General features: G+C 40.9%; 1 protein-coding gene across 24 annotated transcripts in view; it reads right to left on the bottom strand.

Moving 5' to 3' along the window:
- FHOD3 (formin homology 2 domain containing 3) overlaps nucleotides 1-21,869 on the bottom strand; it is a 655,971-nt gene that overhangs the window by 312,672 nt on the left and 321,430 nt on the right. For all 24 annotated transcript variants that reach the window (XR_010598462.1, XM_065583978.1, XM_065583975.1 and 21 more), the window contains one exon: nucleotides 2,929-3,034. Coding sequence is in view for 23 of the 24 variants with exons in the window: in XM_065583978.1 (XP_065440050.1) it covers nucleotides 2,929-3,034 (106 nt within the window). In the remaining variant the exon portion in view is untranslated. The remainder of the gene's footprint in view (nucleotides 1-2,928; nucleotides 3,035-21,869) is intronic.

The following is a 21,869-nucleotide window of genomic DNA, read 5'->3' as shown; positions in this document are numbered from 1 at the left end:
TTTGACCATTTTAACCCTCCTAAATCTGATGGCATTAGGATGTCCTGGGAATACATAAATACATTATTGGTTGTTGAAAAGCAGATGATGTGGATGGATGTGTTACTGCCACTCATTCAACCTGTGAATGTCAAATGACATTCCAACAAGGAGGAGGTACAGATAGCATGCTGCAAGCTCATATCGATGAGGCCACATCACACAGACAATGCAAAATGCAGGCATTAGAAAGCTGACTGGCCTAATACTAATAGATTATTACTCTGAAACCTTAGCACCACTGTATGGAATTACTATGCTCAAGTAAGGAAGACTCACTCTAATCCTAGAGGGAAATCCATGTTTCTCACTAATTTATTTTGCAAATTCTCTTGGATATTTCCTATATCTGAAATACTTATTCCCTGTAAAATCTCTAGAGCGAGAGGGCCAGATTGTCAGCTAGTGTTTATTAGTGGAGCTCCATGCCAGTGGATGGTGCTCCACCAATTAACACCAGCTGAGGATCAGATTTTTTCCCCACTGTATTTGTTTTCTTATTTTCTTTTCTATTTTTTCCTTAGTGTCATTCTGGCTAATTGCTTCTGTATAACTTTTCCTCAGAGCTGTAAAGAAAGGATCTTATTTAGTGTTCATGTATTATATTTCAGTTAATTAAGCAGCAGTTGATGGGATGACTAAATCAATTAACCATATAATAATTGTAATACATTTAAAATATTACTGGATCTAGCTGCTTTGTGATCACAACTACTAACATTGCCTGTGGGTTACCAATAATGATTTGGTTTTACATAAACTTGTACATGTTTTCACAAAGAAATAGATGTCAATGGTAACTGCCATCTTTCAACAACCACATCATCTGTAGCACTAAGGGGAATAAGTCCAGACTCCACAATTATAATAAATACATAGATTTGTTGGAGATTATTTCTTATTCGTCATACAATTGATTCTGGTCCTGTCTTCGAGTCTCTTATTTAAAGGGATACTTTCAACTCAAATGTACTATTTTAAATAATACCTAGCTCTTAAGCCATCTTTCTGTCTATTTATGTATTTAATTTGTATTTGGCTCCTCGGTGTGCGGTTTGTTTTTCTGTTGAGGGTTTTATGGAAGGTAAATGAACCAGGCTGATAACTGTAAAGACTCTTATAAACAGTTGCATGGGAGTATTTAAATGGAGCATCCGCCAAACATGCATTCTTCTTGAGTCTCCCTGTTTACCAAGAGGGGTTGCTGCTGGCGAAGCCATCGGGGTTGTACAGGTCCTCTCATATGAACAATCTCCCACCTACCCCCAGCCCCTGAGAAGGAGGCAAGGAGAAGCTGCAATTGGCTGGAACCCTTGTTTGGTGACTAATGAGGAGCAAACACAACCTGGAGCAACTGCCACTGCTTGCAACCTGGGCTTGCTTGTTAAATGAAAACCACTGCCTCTTCTGAGAGAGGGTGATTTTTAAATTGATGCTGTGAATGATATAGTTCTCCCTTCTCTCACCCACATACAGAGCTATGAAGCCTTTCCAACTCATTAGGACAAATTTTCAAAAACATCCTATAAAATTGTGTCTGGAATTTCAGAAGTTTTTTAATAGGGTTTAGCAACGTAGTCATAGGGTTTGACAAGGGAGGAGAGAAGAGAATGCACCTTGTAATGTTTAAATTTTCCAGCTCTCTCCTACTGCCTGATCATAGAGTCATAGAAATGAAGGGAGAGAAGGGACCTTGAGAAGTCATCAGGTCCAGCCCCCTCTGCCGAGGAAGAACCAAGTATACCTAGACCATTCCTGACAGGTGTTTGTCCAACCTGTTTTTTTTTTTTTTAAAAGCCAGTGATGGTGATTCCACAACCTCTCTTGGAAGCCTAGACCAGAGCTTTCCCCTAATATCTAACCTGAATCTCCCTTGCTGCAGATTAAGCCCATTATTTCTTGTTCTACCTTCAGTGGGGATGGAGAACAACTCATCACCATCCTTTTTATAACATCTCTTTACATATTTGAAGATTGTTAACAGGTCCCCCCTCAATCTTCTTTTCTTAAGACTAATCGTGCCCAGTTTTTTTTAACCTTTCCTGATAGGTCAGGGTTTCTAAACCTTTTATCATTTTTGTTGCTCTCCTCTGGACTCTCTTCAATTTATCCACATCTTTTCTAAAGTGTGGCACCCAGAAATGGAAACAGTACTCCAACTGAGGCCTTAGCAGTGCTGACCAGCATGGGACAATTAGCTCCCATACTGTTAATACACCCAGAATGGTAGTAGTCATTTTCACGACTGTATCACATTGACGACTCATATTCCATTTGCAATCCACTGTAACCCCCAGATCTTTTTCAGCAGTACTACTGCCCATCCAGTTATTCCCAATTTTGTTGTTGTACATTTGATTTTTACTTCCTATGGGAAGCACTTTGCATTTGTCTTTACTGAATTTCATCTTGTTAAAAATGGTGTCATCTGCAAATTTTATAAGCATTCTCTCCACTCCATTATCCAAGTCATTAATGAAAATATTGAATAGTACCAGATCCACAGCAGACCCCTCTGAGATCCCCACTAGATACACCGTCCCAGTTTGACAGGAAACCATGGATAACTACTATTTGAGTACTGTCTTTCAGCCAGTTGTGCACTCCCCTTATAGTAAATTCATGTAGACCATATTTCTCTAGTTTGCTTATGAGAATGTCACATTGGACTGATGATGTATTTGCATGGAATCTATTCCACTGCTTTAAAAGTAACTCTCTTCCACAACATATAAAAACTCACTAACTCACTCACTGGGAGACCTATTATGAATAGCTAACCACTGCAAATTATTCAAACATGTTTGAATCCTTGATGTAGTAGGTTGGAGCAGATTTGTCAGTAAGATTCACTGCAGGAAACACAGCTTCTGAGTTCACTTACTATACCTCTTAAGATGTAGTTCTGATAGTTCTGGTCTGCCTCAGCTCCCACTTTTATCAAGCAAGTCAGGCCTTCAGCCACAACAAACTCATGAACCAAATCCTTGTCATCCTGCCAAAGAAGAGAAAGGGAGAGAAAACAGAGATACTACATTACAAATCTCAAAGACAAGGAAACATTTTTTGTCACAATAACATGAACTAAAATATATGGTCTGTGGTTTTTACTTTCTATTCAAATTAAATAATATGAACATACTCTTTTTCTATAAGTCAGAACTGGACCAAGAATTCTTCTATCAACCAAGCCAAGTATACTAGACGTCCAGTTGACTACGCTATGGCACTAAGGGTGTGAAATTTTTCATAGCCCAGGGCGACATAGCTAGGTCTATCTAATTTTTAGGTGTAGACGAGGCCTTTTAAAGGTATGTCTACACTACAATTAAACACCCACAGTTGGCCCATGTCAGCTGACTTGGTCTGCGGGGCTGTAAAATTGAAGTGTAGACTTCAGGGCGCGGTCTGGAGCCCAGACTCTGGGACCCTCCCCCCTCTTGTGCTCCAGTCTGAGCCCAAACATGTACACTGCAATTTTACAGCCTGATAGCCCAAGCCCCACAAGCGCAAGCCCAAGCCCATGGACATGACCATCTGAGGGTGTTCAATTGCAGTGTGGACATACCCTAAGAATCTGTGGCAATATCAGCAAGTATAGGCCACTTCAGTCTCTTGGCATAAATTCAACCGAAGTATTTATAGTAGTTGCCATAAAATATGGATATTTATTTCACTGTAATCATAGTATTTGTGATATTAATTAAACTAAGTGAGAAAATATAATAGTAAATTTAATGACTGAGGGTAGTTAAATTCCCCCTACATCTGTATGTAAAAGTCATAAAATTTCATGCAAAATGATTTTGTTTACTATAGGGGTATTTTTAATAACCATTCTTTGGAATTTACTAGACAAGTACATCTCTTTTATGAAATTTTGCTAGAGTACAAACTGAGTAGGGATTGCAGGATTTGACCCAACGTTTTCAGTTGGTTGTTTTTTTTTACATAGGACTATAATGTAGAGAAATGAGGATGAGACAGCATCCAGAAGAACTGTATGCACCAGGGTTAGATTTTTTCCAATTAAAGTTTATATCCATTTCTAAGACTAATAGCTTAGAAAGTTTTTCGCTTAAATAGTAGGAATTGAATGAAATCCTTTCCAAATTGTAAAAATGTACATAGTGCAAAAATCAGTGTCAAATACAGTGGCTGCCATTAAAAAGTCAACATTTACAGTTACCTCAGAGTAGTACTACATGACCTTAATATTTAAGTTCCTGGCACTTAAAAAGTCCTTCTACCCTGCAAAGAAGAATCTTTTCTCCAGGAAAGCATCAGAATTCACTTTGCCGGCCAAGTATAATTTCAAATGACATGATTTTACACATTTGGTATTATTAGCTTCATATTCACCTTTCATATATTACCTCTATGATGGTATATTGAGAAGATGACCAGGGGGAAAATAGTAACTTCGGCATCGCAGGTTCTTTTTGTTAACCATTAATTATTATGGCAACAAGTAATACTTGTTGATTTAGGGAACAATATCCATAATTGTGAGAATAATTAACTACATCTGTGTCATTCTGGTTAATAAAATACCACTCCTGGACTGTGGTTAACAATTTGCCATTAGTTACATTTGCTTGTGGTGATTTATGCAAGTCATTTCTTGGACCACCAGTCTCTTATGCAGCACAATCTGGTGATTACAGTACTTCAGCTGCTGAAGAGGGCAGTGCAGGTATTTAGAACACCCATGCCAACAGAATAGAGAGAAACATTTATATAAAAGAAAAGGCAGCCATTCAAAAACATGCCTAAACTTACAGAAAGCTGCTGGACAGTTAATTAAGCAGCAGTTGATGGGATGACTAAATCAATTAACCAGATAAGCATTAATAAATGTAAAATATTACTGGATCTAGCTGCTTTGTGATCACAGATACTAACATTGCCTGTGGATTACCAATAATGATTTGGTTTTACATAAACTTGTACATGTTTTCACAAAGAAATAGATGTCAATGGTAACTGCCATCTTTTAAATACTGTAGCACTAAGGGGAATCGGTCCAGACTCCACAATTATAATAAATACATAGATTCGTTGGAGATTATTTGTCATACAGTTGATGGTGCTCACTGAGTTAGAAAACTGCAAAGTCATCTAAAGAATAAAGTGTCGTTTATGTTGACAATGCACTTATTAGGCTCTGAATTTTATACATTTGCTAGAGTGAAGAGTTAAATAATTTTAATAATTTGTTAGAACAGATATATCTTCAAGCCATAAAGCATTCTGAGGGAAATTTATGCAACGGCAAATCTTAGGTCGGCTGGAAATGCTGGGGAAGGATTTGATTACTGAGTAATGCAGGAAGAGGTGAAAGATGTCCATCAAAATTTTTACCCCCAGCTAAGAATTATTTATCCTTCCTATTGAAAAGAATAAGAAGGAGAAGCCAACTCAAGTCAAGCTCATCCTTTAGTTCCCCCCATAAACCTATGGTAAATAAATAAAACAGATTAAGAAATATGCATTAGACTTTGGTTTAGAACTCTACTTTTCTATAGATTTATATTTTTTTCTTAAACATTAATGAAACACTGGTAAATATATTGTTTTAAGATTCACAATCCCTAGAAACCATCATACAGAGTCCACAATTTAATAGTTTAAATTGAAAGTGCAAATAGAAGATTTGATGAAGGGGACATAAACTTGCTCTATTTTGTTGATGTTCAAAGTTTTATAATGTGATTCTACCTCTGTGTTCAGCTCCATGGTAATGGTTGTATCAATAGTATAGAAAGGGACCAGACAGAAAGCGGGATCACAGAGTACACAGAGAAGTCTGTTTGATAATATTGCATATATTTATTATAGTCTGACTCCTCTTGCTGAATAAAACAGGCTAGATTTTGGCTGAGATGCACACATACAGGCTTGTCATAGCTCCATTGGAGTCAATGGAATTAAGACAATTTTCAACAGCTGAGGATCTGGCTCTGACACTTTGGGCCAGATCATGGCCTATGGTAAACCCACTTTGTGTCTCTCCAAAAGCGCAAAGGGGAATTAAAGCTGCCCTACCTGGGCATCTGAGGATTTGCTGGTGTGGGGGAATTCTTGGCTGACACAGAGTCAATATAGGAGGCTCTACTCCACCTACCGCCAGGCCCCTGACATAAAGGGCATGCCCAGGTATGCTCTGAGGCCTGTGGCCAGAGCATGCTGAGCTCTAGCAATCCTTGACTAGTGAAATGCTCTTGGAATCTATTACAAGTTGCACAACTAAGAGGATTGAGCTCTTCAATTCCAAGTCAATCTATCTCATGCTAATTTGTATAAAACCTGTTGTCAAAATTTGCATTTTAAGGCAAAGTTCCAAAACTAACATTTTGCAGCAGCTGTTATACCATCAAAATACCCCGTCATAATCCATACATTTTTCAGGTGACTGAAAAAATGATGCAAGACAAAATGCATTCTAGACCTAAATCCATACCATTCCGGAATGTCTTGCAAAAGTCAGGAACATATCTCCGACAATTAAGCAAAAACAAAAACTTTTTCCGTAAGTCCGGATTTCTGTAAATTGGGTTTGCATAACCCGGGGAGCATCTGTAATACCAATCTCACAAATAGCCAAATGTGCCAGTCTGTACAGATTTCAGAGTAGCAGCCGTGTTAGTCTGTATCCACAAAAAGAAGAACAGGAGGACTTGTGGCACCTTAGAGACTAACAAATTTATTAGAGCATAAGCTTTCGTGGACTACAGCCCACTTCTTCGGATGCATATATGTTAGTCTCTAAGGTGCCACAAGTACTCCTGTTCTTCTTTTAGTCTGTACAGAACAATTGTATATACAGAACAACTATATTACAAATGCTAAAGATCTACACTAAACTGAAAAGGACTACATTTTGCTCACTGTAGTCACATATTGTCCCATTAATGTCACACGAACAGTCCCATTAAACTTACTTGCTTGAGTAAGAAGAAAAGGATTCATGCAACATAAAATAAAAATGTAGATCTAAAGCTGCCATTTTGCCCGCAAGTCACTTCATAATGCCCATGGCACTCTGTGGTCTCAAGTCAGTGAATGATCTTCTGTACTAATGCAACAGAAGTATAAAACTTGGAATCAATGTGCCAAATTCCTCCTAGGTTTAACTCCAGTGAAGCCAACAGAGTTACATTAGTGATGAAAATGATCCAATGTGACAAAGTGAAGCTGGAACACCATCACGTGGGCACATATCATTTGCACTACAATTTCTTTTGCAAAATCATACACAAATTTTACAATACTAGTTGTCTCAGCAGCCAAAAGTCTGCTAGATGCCTCCCAATACACCCAAAAGACATGATCCCTGCCCCGAAGTAGCTTACAAGCAATTTTATGTTCTGTGTTTGTACGGCACCTAGCACAATGGAATCCTGGTCTATGTTTGGGGCTCCTAGGCAATACCACATTACAAATAAACAATAAGACAGACATAAATAGGGTGTGACACTGGCAGACCAGCCAACCTTTGTATGACCCATAACAACTTAACAAGAGGCATTTGTATCAAAACAATTCACGTGTATGTGAATTTCAAAGAGATGTACTAGACTAGCAATCATCAACTCATTCGTTTCTAGTAATAGAAGTCAAGGGTAGATGCTAAGTGTACTTATTTGTTTATCTATACCTCAGGGATGGCCTGAGCCTGAGAAGGAGCCAGAATTTACCACTGTACATTGAAAAAGAGCCACAGTAATACGTCAGCAGCCCCCGCATCAGTTTCCCTCCCCCCCCCACTCCCTGCACCTCCCACCCACTGGCAGCCCCGCCCATCAGCGCCTCCCCCTCCCTCCCCGCACTTCCCGATCAGCTGTTTAGTGGTGTGCAGGAGACTCTGGGGGAGAGGGGGGAGGAGCGAGGGCACAGCAGGCTTAGGGGAGGGGATGGGATGGAAAGGGGTGGAGTGGGGGCAGGGCCTGTGGTAGAGCCAGGGGTTGAGCAGTGAGCACCCCCCGGCACATTGCAAAGTTGGCGCCTGTAGCACCAGCTCCGGAGTCGGTGCCTATACAAGGAGCCGCATATTAACTTCTGAAGAGCCGCATGTGGCTCCAGAGCCACAGGTTGGCCACCCCTGCTATATCTTGTTAGAAGTTTAACAATTAACCAAATGAGCAGGTAGATGCTAATTCCCTTTCATGACTTAATTGCCTTAATTATGTATGTGACTGTGTCCACTTAATATTGAGATCCAAGATGTAAAATACTGCAGGCAACTAATAATATTATCTACATTGTCTTCAGCTTAACTATCTATGTTATAATGAAGGACTGGTTAATTACACTCATTCACATGAGGTAACTAGTTTACCTGTATATGCATAGGAAATAGAAGATTAGTTTCAAAGCAACAGTCTTCAGGCAATCTGCGTTGCCTATTCTTCCTCAAGGGAAGGCCCTGCTGTGACAATTTCTATGAGGAGGTTTGTCAGCCTGCTAGAAGAGCTATAAAAGAGAAGCCTGATCCTGCCATCTCAGCTCTGCTTCAGCTTTAACAGGGAAAGTATAAGACATACAACAGAGGTCTCCAGGTAGGCGCCTGGATTATCCTGGAAATCTCATGGAAAAACTCTAACAGACTCTACACCTGAATTGCCTGTTGGACTATAACCCATTGAACTAATTCCAGAGAGACTTTTATAAGCCAGCAGATATACATTGCTGCCATGATTCTGATCTATGAACATTAAAAGTAATTTGTATGTATATTGACCTTGTAACCATTTATAACTCTCTTCTTTCTTTTTCCTCTTAGTAATTTTTAGATTTAGTTACCAAGGATTACCTATAACCGTGTATTTGGGTAAAATCTGAAATATTCATTGACCTGGGGAATAATGTGTCTGATCCTTTGGGACTGGAAAAACTTGATTTATGGTGAATAGGGTTTTAATGACCTCTCACTGTACTAGACTTAGTTGTCTAGATGAGAGCCGAAGGCTGGAATGCCTGAAGTGGACTATGTCTGGCTTCTTGTTAACCAGTGTGGTATTACAGAAGCTCTTTTGTTACTGGTCTGGTGAATCTAATTATAGAATAAACCACCGGTTTTGGGGACTGTCTGCCCTATTCCTCGCAGTCTGCCCTGAGTGTAGCATTCTCAGTGTGGCCCAGCCAGGCACCACGGTCCCAGAGGGGAGTTACAAGAAAAGACTATGGTGAAATCAGTAAGACTATGTTGTTGACCAGTGAAGGCTAGTGCAATGCATGATGTAGTACGGAAGGTTTTTGTTTAAATAAATTTCTTAACCGGAAGGCCAGCCGTCCTTTCAAACAGGCAAAGTATAGCCTACTAGATTGTTTGAAAGACTCTGTACTGTTGTGACAGAGAAAAGAGAATGTACATATATAATTTCTGCTCTCCTGGTTTCTCCAATATAAAAGCACTGAATAATTCAACCCATATATGTACACACACAGCCATGTCATTTATACTCAAAGGAAATTATTTGAGTAGTCTCTTGGTCTTCCAGCATTCTGAAAATTGTTTTCCATAAAGTTATAAAGAGATTGGATAAAGTAGTAATAAGCCCTAGAACTCATCTAGTAAGCTTTATGTAAGTTTGTCCATGATTGAGGTAAGATAAATCTGCTCAATCCATTCTGATTCACTAGAGGGTGAATCTCATTCACAGGTTCTAGCGAGGAAATTATTTTAGTTGCCAAAATCAGTGGTTAAACAAATCTTTGTGGTATTTCAACTTACTGTAAGAATATGGGGCCTAAACCCCACAGGAAAAAAAATTACTAGAGAAAAGAAGTTATCTGGGATTTTGAAAAGTTACCCAAAATTATCCAAGTAAGAGTAGGTTTACCAAAGGTGTAAAAGAGAGACTTCTTCAAAATCATTTTTCCAGCAATCTTTTTGACAAATGGTTATTGCTTGTGTTCAACGTAATAAAAACAGCAATAGAATCTAAGCACTAATTTAGAGACCACTGATATACAAGGAACACAGCAACCAAATATGTATTTTCAATAGGAATTACAACTGAAGTTAGTAAAATTGGCTGGTAATTATCTTTTTCAGCATACATTGTTTTTCTTTTAGAAATATTTTATGGACACCTTTCTAGAAATCTTGATAAGAGATTGAGCCTTTCCTGAACCGTTTTCAATGTCCTTGGGTTGACAGACAAAATGATCCATTCTGGATTGGTTAAGGACAAAATAGCCCAACTGGAAATATTGAAAAATAGAATAACTGTGTTCCAGTGTTTCTAGAATATCTTTAACATTAAAAGACCTAACGTGTCAATTTGGAAGAGCTATAAGATCCAAAAGATATCAAAAAAGTCTGATTCAAAGCCCACAGAAGTCAATAGGAGTCTTTCTATTGATATCAGGGAGCTTTAGCTCAGGCCCTTCAGGTGCAAAAAAAAAAAAAAAAAATGCAAAGGCAAAATATGGCATTTAGGTGCCCATCTCCAACTTTCATTAGGAGATGGGTACCTAACTGCCCTTTACACCTTTTTAAATGAAATCAAGAAAGCTGATTTCTTTAATGTTATCAAAAGGGCTGAAATAGTAAACTATTACCCTGTAGATTCATCCTTGACTGAAGTGAGATATATTGCATTAGACTGCAGAGGAAATGAAGGGAATGTGCAAACTTTAACCAGACTACTTTGAAAAACACTGAATAAACATACCAAAACTGAATTTAAAAAAGGCTTTTAAGGTACTCCTCCTCTCTCCAATAAAAGGAGAAAAGAAGGTGTAATGAAGCAGAGTATAAACACATCATACTGTAGACAAAAATTTCACTCTGTACATTATCTATTCCATCATGTATATATGATGTAGGGAAAGAAGCAAACATCTGGAATGTGCAAAGAAAGATGAAAGGAATCCAAATCCACATATCCCAAACTGAAAGGAAAATGTTTACATCATCTCTGTACTAGGGTAATCTTTTCAAACCCATTAACTCACTGACTTGCCAAGTTAGGTGACCTCAAGAGTAAAGGCTATTCTAGCAATGGCAAGTTGTTCACTGTTTCCAGAAAAAGATAATTCATTCTATAGATTATATAGAGCAGCATCAATGAATGACTAGTTGCAGCAGCATGTGTATGATAACAACTAACGGGGGCAGAGGAAGGTTTGACATTTGGTAGGGAAATGGAACTCTCCAGCAATATTGCTAAGATTTATGACCCCTTAATCAGCAGGCATTAAAGCACTGATGAGAAAAGAAGCAAAACACAGTGAAATCTCCATAAGCTTCCTTTCTAAGCTCCTACAACCATAAAGATTGTGCAGTAACACAAAGACCAGCTACTTAAGAACTTTACAAAAAGATACTGGTGGCCCTGACAGCTAAATATATTTTAAACACCCATTGATAAGTTTGGAACAGATAAAACCCTAAAAAAAGCAAGCATTTCAGGAGCAAAACCAGGAACAATTATGTATGTATATTGCTTTCCAATGTTATGCTATTTTATTCCAATAAGCCATCAAACAGAACCCTGAATATATTTAAACTATTTAAACTTTGCTTGTTAAGTGAGAGGCTGGCAAATGTAATATATAAATATTTACAAACCAACTGTTATACTTAAACATTTCCAAAGCCTGCTATTTTTGTGGACCATGTGTTTTAAAAGTTCCTCCCCACAGTGTTATTTTATTTCTGTCATAGGAACATTGTGATGGGTTGGATCACAGAAACCCCCTTGGGGCTGCCAACTGATGTGCCAAGACTACTTCTGCCCGTTTTCCTGCCCTGGCAGCTTGGGACTCCAGAGCTCTGCCTGGTTTGAGCTGGACCCGCTAGCCTGCTGCAAACCCAGACCCAGGTCTGAACCACTCACCCCCTAATAGCTGCAGGCTTAATTGTAAGCAGGTTAAGAAGTGTTCCTGTCTTTAACACTCGGATGCCCAACTCCCAATGGGGTCCAAACCCCAAATAAATCCGTTTTACCCTGTATAAAGCTTATGCAAGGTAAGTTCATAAATTGCACAGCTCCCCCCCCCGCCCCAGGTATTAATTAACTCTGGGCTAATTAATAAGTAAAAAGTGATGTTATTAAATACAGAAAATAGGATTTAAGTGGTTCCAAGTTTTAATAGACAGAACAAAGTGAATTACCAAGTAAAATAAAATAAAACATGCAAATCTAAGCCTAATACAGTAATAAAACTGAACACAGATAAAACCTCATCCTCAGAGGTGTTCCAGTAAGCTTCCTTTTACAGACTAGTCCCCTTCTAGTCTGGGTCAAGCAATCACTCACACCCCCTGTAGTTACTGTCCTTTGTTCCAGTTTCTCTCAGGTATCCTTGAGGGGTGGAGAGGTTATCCCTTGAGCCAGCTGAAGACAAAATGGAGGGGTCTCCCATGGGCTTAAACAGACTTTCTCTTGTGGGTGGAGACCCCCTTCTCTCTCCTATGCAAAGTCCAGCTCCAAGATGGAGTTTTGGAGTCACCTGGGCAAGTCACATGTCCATACATGACTTTACAGGGAACAGCCATTGTTTACATGCTACCCTGAATGTCCTCAGGTAGACTTCTTATGTGGATTGGAGCCTTCCAAGATTCATTGTCCTTTAAGTATTTCTTGATTGGGCACTTAACTTGCACATTCCTTTCTCAAGAAGCTGACCAAATGTTTTACTAAGGCTACTTAGAAATCAAGCAGGTACACAGCCAATATTCACAACATCGAATACAACAATGACACATGCATACAAATAGGATGAATAGATTCAGCAGATCATAACCTTTACAGAGATATGTTACATGGCATATGTAGCATAAAACATATATTTCCATAATGCCTTATGGGGAGCACCGCCACAAACATATTCTCCTAACAGAAGATTTTTCAGAAAAACAGAATGCAGTAAATGTAAAAAAAAAAAAAAAAAAAAAAAAAAAAAAACCAGCTGTATTCTAAGCATTTGGGGATGTTGAATTAGTTACTTGCTAATCACATTCGGATGTCCACATATTTTTGTTTTACATGGCCAACAGCTGTGCAATTTACTATATACACACACCACACCACACCACACCACACCCCCCGGGGATTTCCACTAAAAGAGCAACTCATTTTTATGCCTTTCCTTTTTCTAAGACATCTCCATATCCCTCTGGGAAGCCTGAGGAATCCCATATTTATTCCCACTCCATACATCTTGCCCTCACCACTTTATAAAGTTGCAGGTCACACCCATTGTGATACTGGCTTGTTTAAACCAGGAACCTGGGTACTGTCAGCTTGTCCTCCCCTTGTGAGGTATCACTGAATAAGCAGGCAGGCACATTCTGTACCAGCCAACTTTCTAATTGCAAACGTAGAGCACATTGCAGTCTGGAACTGATAAAGGCATGGGTAGCCGTCGTGATGACCACATCTGAAAGAAAACCTTAGAACTTCCTTGCCAAGTACAGATGAAAAAAAAATCACTTTTGAATACTGTTTACAAGACAGGAGTCCTCTGTGTGGCACAAACCTGAACTGGCCAGATGTGTCCTCCATTGAAAGAGAAGTGCCACTCTCTTTCCTCCAGTGCAAAGCCTCCACATTGTTCTAGTTAGGGGCAAACCAGGGCTAGGAATTAAACCTGAGTTTACTATGGTTAGGGTTCCATGTTTCTCATGGAGATTGCGGAAGTCACAGATTCCATGACTATCTGCGACCTCCGTGACTTCTGCGTGTGGCTGACCCCAGGGCTGTCCAAGCAGCTGGCTCCGGTGCCAGCTGCTCAGGAGGCCCTGGGGACAGCCATACCAGCCACTGCTGGAGCAACTCTGCAGCCAGCCGCACTGACCGCTGCTGGAGCAGCCCCGTGACCAGTCGCACCAGTTGCTAATACTAATAACACATGGATCCTTGAAGTGTGAATCTACTCTGAAAAGTTATTCCATAAAACAGTATTGTGGGGTCCCAGGTTTATTATTCCTCAGATACTTCCAAATCAAATATTATCAGCTTAGAAGTAAAATGATGTGTTTTTTCTAACTGCCTGCCCTGCAAACTCAACGTAGGATCAGAAAGTTGAGCTGGGTTTAGGAGGATTAGGGGTTGAGGATTAGGATTTTCTCATTTGGTGATATAAATTAGCTTCAAGGGAGCTAGAGATGAGTGGTGAAGGAAGGGGAAGAAAAAGCACAGAAGTGGTACAATGTAAATTAAGGCTTTTTTAGGATAAACTATCTCAGTGAAGAAAAGAATACAAGGAATGTATTTGCCCTCTACCCCTTTTTTATTCTTCAGTGTGAGAATACCATATTGAAATAAAATGAGACACCGTATTCCAAAACAACTGCTAAGACTCCTCTACTGGCATGCAAATGAAGCAGAATGGCAGGATCCAGTCTTTTAAAAAAGATAATATAGGGCAAGATTCTTTGGCCTGCTCTGCCCCCGTTTTGCATTTCTGGTGGTACAAAGGGAGCAGAAGCAGCCAGGTCTCCCTTTCCAAGGACTGCTCTGGCTTTGGGCAGCCCCAGTGCTTGCAGAGCCATCATAGCTGGCTCCTACAGGACTATTCCTTGCAGACCCCAGTGTAGAAGGCATGTTAGAGTGTGGACAGATCGCAATGCACTCCAGCTATCCGCAGCTGGTGTATAGCCCCTATGTGGTCCAGAGGCAGCTAGCATAGGTAACAGCCTATGGTCTTTTTTAATCTATGCCAGAGTTTGTGCAAAACCAGCAACCAATTCCTTTTTGTCCATCCTCTAAGTTGCACAGCTAGGAATCTGGCCCATAGACTCCTTTAAAATATAACACGTCTGCACAGGCATGATTATTTGTAATTACCCATATCTGCTCCCAATGTACCGTTACCTTGTGTGTCAAATCCACTGAAGTTATTGACAAAATTATCCCTGTCAATTTTCTTACCTTAGTGTAGAAACAGAAGTACATGCTGTGTTCAGTTCTGTGTCACATATCACAGAATGAAATTCCAGCTTAAATCCCAAAGTCCAGTTTTTTAATTGTATAAGCAATAAGTTGTGTTTTTGTATATATCAAGTTGAGCTTCCAAAGATAGCTTAGTTTAGAAAAAAATCTCATTTTGGCATGTACACTGAGCCAATGTGATCAGGAAGTGATTGAGGGAGTATAAATATGGACTGACACAATATATTTTATAGTCACTTTCCCATACTTTAAATTACAGTTCTGTTTTCTGGACTATAACATTATTAATGTAATTAAAATATTATATCACAAATCCAGAAGTGCCTAATACTATATATCTGTAATTCAAACATCACGGTTTGCTTCAGGATATTTTAGGTTGCTTCCTGGGCCATATCAGCTATAACAAATGCACCTTGAAGAAAGAGGGAAATCAAGAAAGTTTTAAAGTTCCATGAGATGCCTCATACTGTCCTGCTGTAAATCTAAATTATGTAAGGAGCACCAAAGATAGGATTCTATATAGGGACCACCTGTTGTTCTTAACTAAACCACTGATTGTAGGATTCAAACCCTGTCTTATATCATTATTTAAACCTCTGGTTTGCATTGAGGTGGATAATTCCATTTAAAACACAAACAAAAAACAGAGCACAGAACCAGATATGAACAGAGTTTTTCACACAGTCCTGAAGAACCTACATCTCTAAGTTCATATATTTTCAATTCTGTACATTATATGGCATTGGTGACAAAATACTCCTAGATGAGGATACTGAGGGGACATTCTGGTAGTGTTTTTACTGTAGTTTTCTACTTCTGTTTGTACATGCATTACTTAACATATTCCCATGGAGCTGCCCTATTTATTTTGTGAGACTGTACTCAATTTGCTCATAATGTATACCCCCAAGAGCTTTGCAGACAAACCTAGCCCTTTGTGAGGGAGATGGTTGATTGTAACTTTCCAGAGGGATAAAACTGGAAATTGATAGGAAATAGTGTGCTTCTGTATATAATTGAGAACTAAACTGTGACTGCTCCAGTACCGAGTCTCTCAATATATATCATTACATGTAATGACATCTAGGAGTTTGAAGGTAATTCTCTAGCAATTCACATATAGGCTGTGGGAGAATTTCCCAAAGGAAATGGTGGAAGCCCCACTGCTCAAATCATTTACACCTCTTGCTTATAGAGAAGAGTTTAATAAGACAATGCATACATACGAAATGAGTGGCGCAGAGAAGGTAGAGTTGTTGTTTCTATTGAACCTTTCTCATAGTACAGGAACAAAAAGACAATCAAAACTATATACAAATACTCAACCTATGGAACTCATTGCCATAAGGTATCATTAAGGCCAAATGTTACAAAGGATTTGAGAAGGATGAGATATTTATACACATAATGGGAACATACACAGGTGTGTTAGACAGAAAATTTAAGGAATATAAACCTTCATGCTTCACTACATAAGCCAATCGCTAACAGAAAGGGCTAAGAAAGAACTTCGCCTACAGACAGGTTAGTTTATAATTGTCCACTGTTGTGTTTCTTGCATTTTCCTCTGAAGCATCTGATTATAATCACTATTATAAACAGGATGTGGGGTTAGACAGACCACTGGTCAGATCCATTATGGCAGTTTCTATGTTTATATCTTATCTGGACAAAATACTCAAGAGTATACTGGAAAGAACAAGCATGCAGGGAAGTGGACAAGATGACCTAGCTCTGACTACCAGTGATTCTATAATAAAGTGAAACGTTATAAATAATTGAAAAGCAGCCAATTTAGAAACAGACTTAATCTTCCCTTACCTGTCAACTAATGGGTGCTTTAGAGATGGAGTAGTAAAAATGCCTCATAACTATGAGTCAAAAGCTGCGTCCCACATTCCCCAGGCCAGTAGGTCCTTAAACACAGCACAATACTATGCTGTTGCTATGCAAAAGCAGAGAGGCTGGGGAGGGGGAGGGGGCAATCACGAGGTGGAACTGTGCTGTGCCTCTCTCAGCAGCACTGTGGAAGGGTGAATTGGGGAGCAAGCTGGGGAAAGGCAACTCTCTAGATCCACAGACCTAAACACATTAGAGACAGCACATGGGCCCCAGCACCTACGACATAGCCTAATGGAGGATAGTAGGGGTAGCAGAGGAGTTACAAGGTGACACTGGCTTGGAAGAGGAAGCTTCCTTTCCTCCAAACTCTCTTAGACCCTAGATCGAAGTGTTCCCCATCCAGAGATGTTTTCTGAATTCAGGGCTATGGGCTCCAGTGGCATACTCACCTTGGCCAGCCATCTGGGCTGGGTGAAGAAGAGCAGACTCTAGAGGTAGAGCCGTCTTCTGGGAGTAGAAACTTCCCACATTTCAGTCAGGGGCTAGGGGAGAGCGACGGAAGCAACAGGATGTGTGTATTGGGTAGGGGAGTTTGGGGTACGTAGACACGAGTGATATAATCAGACTCTGTTTTCAGCTTTGACTCATGGCATCCTTTTCTTCCTGCTCTCTGGCTGTTGCTTCAACCACCTCCCTTCCACCACAATTCCTCCCCTGCTAGCCTCACTCCCCCTACCCGTTACGTTCCTCTCCCAGTCCTGTCTTCCCTCCCCACCACCTCCTCACATTTCCTGAATCTTCCTGCTTCACGTTCCTGTCTACTTATCTCCTCCACCCTCCCTCTTGCTCCAACCTATTACACATACATATGTGTAAAAATGGGACAATAACATTGTCATAACTATAAAGGGAAGGGTAACAGCTCTCCGGTGTACAGTACTATAAAATCCCTCCTGGCCAGAGACTCCAAAATCCTTTTACCTGTAAAGGGTTAAGAAGCTCAGGTAACCTGGCTGACACCTGACCCAAAGGACCAATAAGGGGACAAGATACTTTCAAATCTTGGGGGGGGAGGGGGATGGTTTTTGTTTGTGTTCTTTGTTTGGGAAGTGTTTCGCTCTTGGGACTGAGAGGGACCAGACATCAATCCAGGTTCTCCAAATCTTTCTGAACAAGTCTCTCATATTTCAAACTTGTAAGTAAACAGCCAGGCAAGACGTGTTAGTTTATCTTTGTTTTCTCAACTTGTAAATGTACCTTTTGCTAGAGTGTTTGTCTCTGTTTGCTGTACTTTGAACCTAAGGCTAGAGGGGGGGTCCTCTGAGCTCTTTAAGTTTGATTACCCTGTAAAGTTATTTTTCCATCCTGATTTTACAGAGAGGATTTTTACCTTTTTCTTTAATTAAAAGACTTCTTTTTAAGAACCTGATTGATTTTTCCTTGTTTTTAGATCCAAGGGAGTTGGATCTTGATCCACCAGGAGTTGGTGGGAGGAAGGAGGGGGGATGGTTAATTTCTCCTTGTTTTAAGATCCAAGGGGTTTGGATCTGTATTCACCAGGGAATTGGTGAAGGTCTCTCAAGGCTACCCAGGGAAGGGAATTAGCTTTGGGATGGTGGCAGCGGACCAGATCTAAGCTGGTAGTTAAGCTTAGAAGTTTTCATGCAGGCCCCCACATTTGTACCCTAAAGTTCAAAGTGGGGAGGCAGCCTTGACAAACATGATAAACACCAATCATCACCCTGACAACTTGCTTTTTACATTCCATCCCTCTTCCCTATCCTGTCTTTTCTGTCTAGTTAGACTGTTTTTTCCTGGCAGGGACCACCTATTCTTGTGTGTTCATACAGTTCATAGAGCACTTAGCACAATGGGGCCCTTAGCCTGACCAGTGTCTTTAGGAATTGCTGGAATATAAATTTAACAAATAGTGAGATCTTTCCTACTTCAAGTATCATAAAATGTTTAGAATCTTAAGGAAAACATCTACTTTATTTCTTTACCTTATATATCTCTCAGGCCAAGTATAAGTTATAAACAAAGTCAGTGGTTTGACCTGCTTTATTTAGCTTCTTCCTTCTTTTATAAGTAAATCTATGTGAGCCATTAATAAAGTAACATTCTACACTCACATCTTGTGGAAGTTTGAAGGACAAAAATGTCCAGGATGGTCTCTCAAAAGAAAAGAAAATACTAAACAAATGTTGACTTGTGACATATTTCACTTCCCCTACAGGCCACCTCACTACCAGTGGAAAAAGACTGTTGAAAAATACAACACAGAACAGCATTTTGTCTTAGTATGCGTTTATATCTAAGACATTCCCAACAACCACTACAGGTCAATGGGTACATTTTTAGAGCAGGTAAGCAACTTATAATGGGAGTTGCACTCCTAGCTCCTTGTGGATTATGCAGAAAACTTACCCTTAAAGTATCAATGTCCTAGCACAACATTGCAATGAGTCAACTGGCTAGTTATCAAACAGCAAACGCCAGCAAATTTCTTTTCCAGTCTTATAAGCATCTCCAGAGTATTTCTGTTGCCAGCTAGTAGAACAGTCTGACATTAATGTATTAAAAGACCAGATCATTTCTTGCCAAGTTGAAGACGTTTCAAATATACACCAAACTATTGCTGGTTATGTATTTCCATCTTGGCATGAATGAGAGGGCATCAAAATTTGCTGAAAAGTAAAACATTTTATTTACATCCATTAATCCCCATATCTGGTTTCCCACCCCAGGACAGCACGTGAACAGAAGCCTGTTTCAGGGACTACATTTCAAACTGCATCACAGAAATATCATCAAAGCAAAAATGTAAAAGTTGTTGGTGTCAGATGCTGACAAAATGTAGAACAAAATACAATTCTTGCTAATTTGCATATTCCCCCCCAAAGTATGGTGTTTTAGTTATTTTAAACTGTTAGTAAATATGTCATTTTACATCATATTTTGGGTAAATGTGGTGATTTCAATATTAATCACTAAAATATTGGGAAAAATAAAGATTTGAATGTAAAAGTTAAGTCCCAAAAGCTGATAAAAGCTCACAAAATATTTAACATCCTGGAAGGGTTTTGCACTTCTACCATAAAGAGGATAGGCTGAGTACCAAATATCAGTCAATCAGGGGCACTGGGAAATATTGTAGCCCCAAAGGCTGAGCTCTTTTGGTTGTATTGCTCATTTTTCTGAACTTTTAAAAAAATATTTAAAACTTTGAAGAAAAGACAGTTACCTTTTCCGTAACTGGTGTTGTTCAAGATGTGTTGCTCATGTCTATTCCACAATAGGTGTGCATGCTTGCCATGTGCACTGGTGCCGGAAGTTTTTCCTCTAGCAGTACTGGTAGGGGAGCGCCCTAGCAACCCCTGGAGTGGCGCCTCCGTGGCGCGGTATAAGGGGAGCTGCGCGCTCCCCCCACTCAGTTCCTTCTTGCCAGACAATTCCAACAGAGGGAAGGAGGGCAGGATGTGGAATGGACATGAGCAACATCTTGAAGAACACCAGTTATGGAAAGGTAACTGTCTTTTCTTCTTTGAGTGATTGCTCATGTGTATTCCACAATAGGTGATTCCAAACCATATCTGTGGGATGTGGGTAGGAGTTCACAAATTCTCGGGACGGAGTACAGCCCTGCTGAACCTGGCGTTTTCCCTGGTCTGGGAGACGATCGCATAATGCGAGGTGAACCTGTGAACTGAAGACTATGTGGCAGCCCTGCAAATGTCCTGAATGGGGACATGGGCTAAAAAGGCAGCCGACGAGGCTTACACTCGAGTCGAGTGTGCCCTCACAATTGACGGCAGAGGGATTCCCACCAGATCATAACAGGTCTGGATGCAGGTAGTGATCCAGTTGGAGAGCCGCTGAGTGGAGATTGGCCGACCCTTCATGCACTCGGCCGAGGCGATGAACAGTTGCAAGGACTTTCTGAACGGCTTAGTCCGCTCCAGGTAAAAAGCCAGAGCTCGTCTCACATCCAGCGTATGGAGGCAGCGCTCCTCACTGGACGCGTGGGGCTTGGGACAGAGGACCGGCAGAAAAATGTCCTGACCCATGTGATAGGCGGAGACCACCTTCGGGAAGAATGAAGGGTGTGGGCGGAGCTGGACCTTATCTTTATGAAACACCATGTATGGGGGATCGGAGGTCAGGGCTCTGAGTTCCAAGACCCGCCTAGCCAATGTGATCGCAACCAGGAAGGCCACGTTCCACAAGAGGTGTGACCAGGAGCACGTTGCTAGCGGCTCAAACGGGGTCCCTGTGAGACGGGCAACACCAGGTTTAGTCCCACTGCGGGACTGGGGGCCTAACATACGGGAAGAGATGCTCCAACTCTTTAAGGAATCGGCCAGTCATAGCATGGGAGAATACTGTGTGGCCCTGCGCCGGCGGATGGAAAGCCGATATGGCCACCAGGTGCACCCTGACTGATGAGGGTGCCAGGCCCTGGGCTCTAAGCTGAAGGAGGTAATCCAGAATAAGCTGGATGGGGCGGCCACTGGGGAAACGCCCCGCTCTTCTGCCCATCTGGAAAACCGAGACCACTTTGCCAAGTAGGCTCAACGTGTGGAGCGCCACCTGCATTCTAGGAGGACGCGCTGAACTCCTTTCAAGCACGTCCTTTCCTCTCTACCTAACCATTGAGCAGCCACATCGTGAGGGGGAGTGCCACTAGGCTGACTGCCAGACCCATGAGGGTCCCATACCAATGCTGCCTGGGCCATGCTGGGGCAATCAGAAGGACCTGGGCCTCGTCCGTCTTTATCTTTTCTAGGACCTTGCCAATCAGCGGGAACGGGGGAAAGGCATAGAGAAACTGGCTTGACCAGGACAGGAGGAAGGCATTGGAGATAGTGCCCCCCTCCCAGCTCAGAGCAGAACTGGGCACAGCGACGGTTCTGCCGAGTCGCAAACAGGTCCACCTGGGGAGTTCCCCACACTCGGAAAAGTCTGTGCACCACCTCTGGGTGGAGAGACCACTCGTGCTGAGAGGAGAAGTCCCTGCTCAAGCGAGCTGTGCGTGCAATCCGGGCGCTCGGCAGATGGAAAGCCTGTAGGCAGATG

This window comes from Chrysemys picta, chromosome 2 (assembly GCF_011386835.1).
Source record: "Chrysemys picta bellii isolate R12L10 chromosome 2, ASM1138683v2, whole genome shotgun sequence".
NCBI classification, from domain to species: domain Eukaryota; kingdom Metazoa; phylum Chordata; order Testudines; family Emydidae; genus Chrysemys; species Chrysemys picta.
The sequence above is the reverse complement of the archived record's forward strand: the minus strand, read 5'-3'. Positions and strand labels throughout refer to the sequence as shown.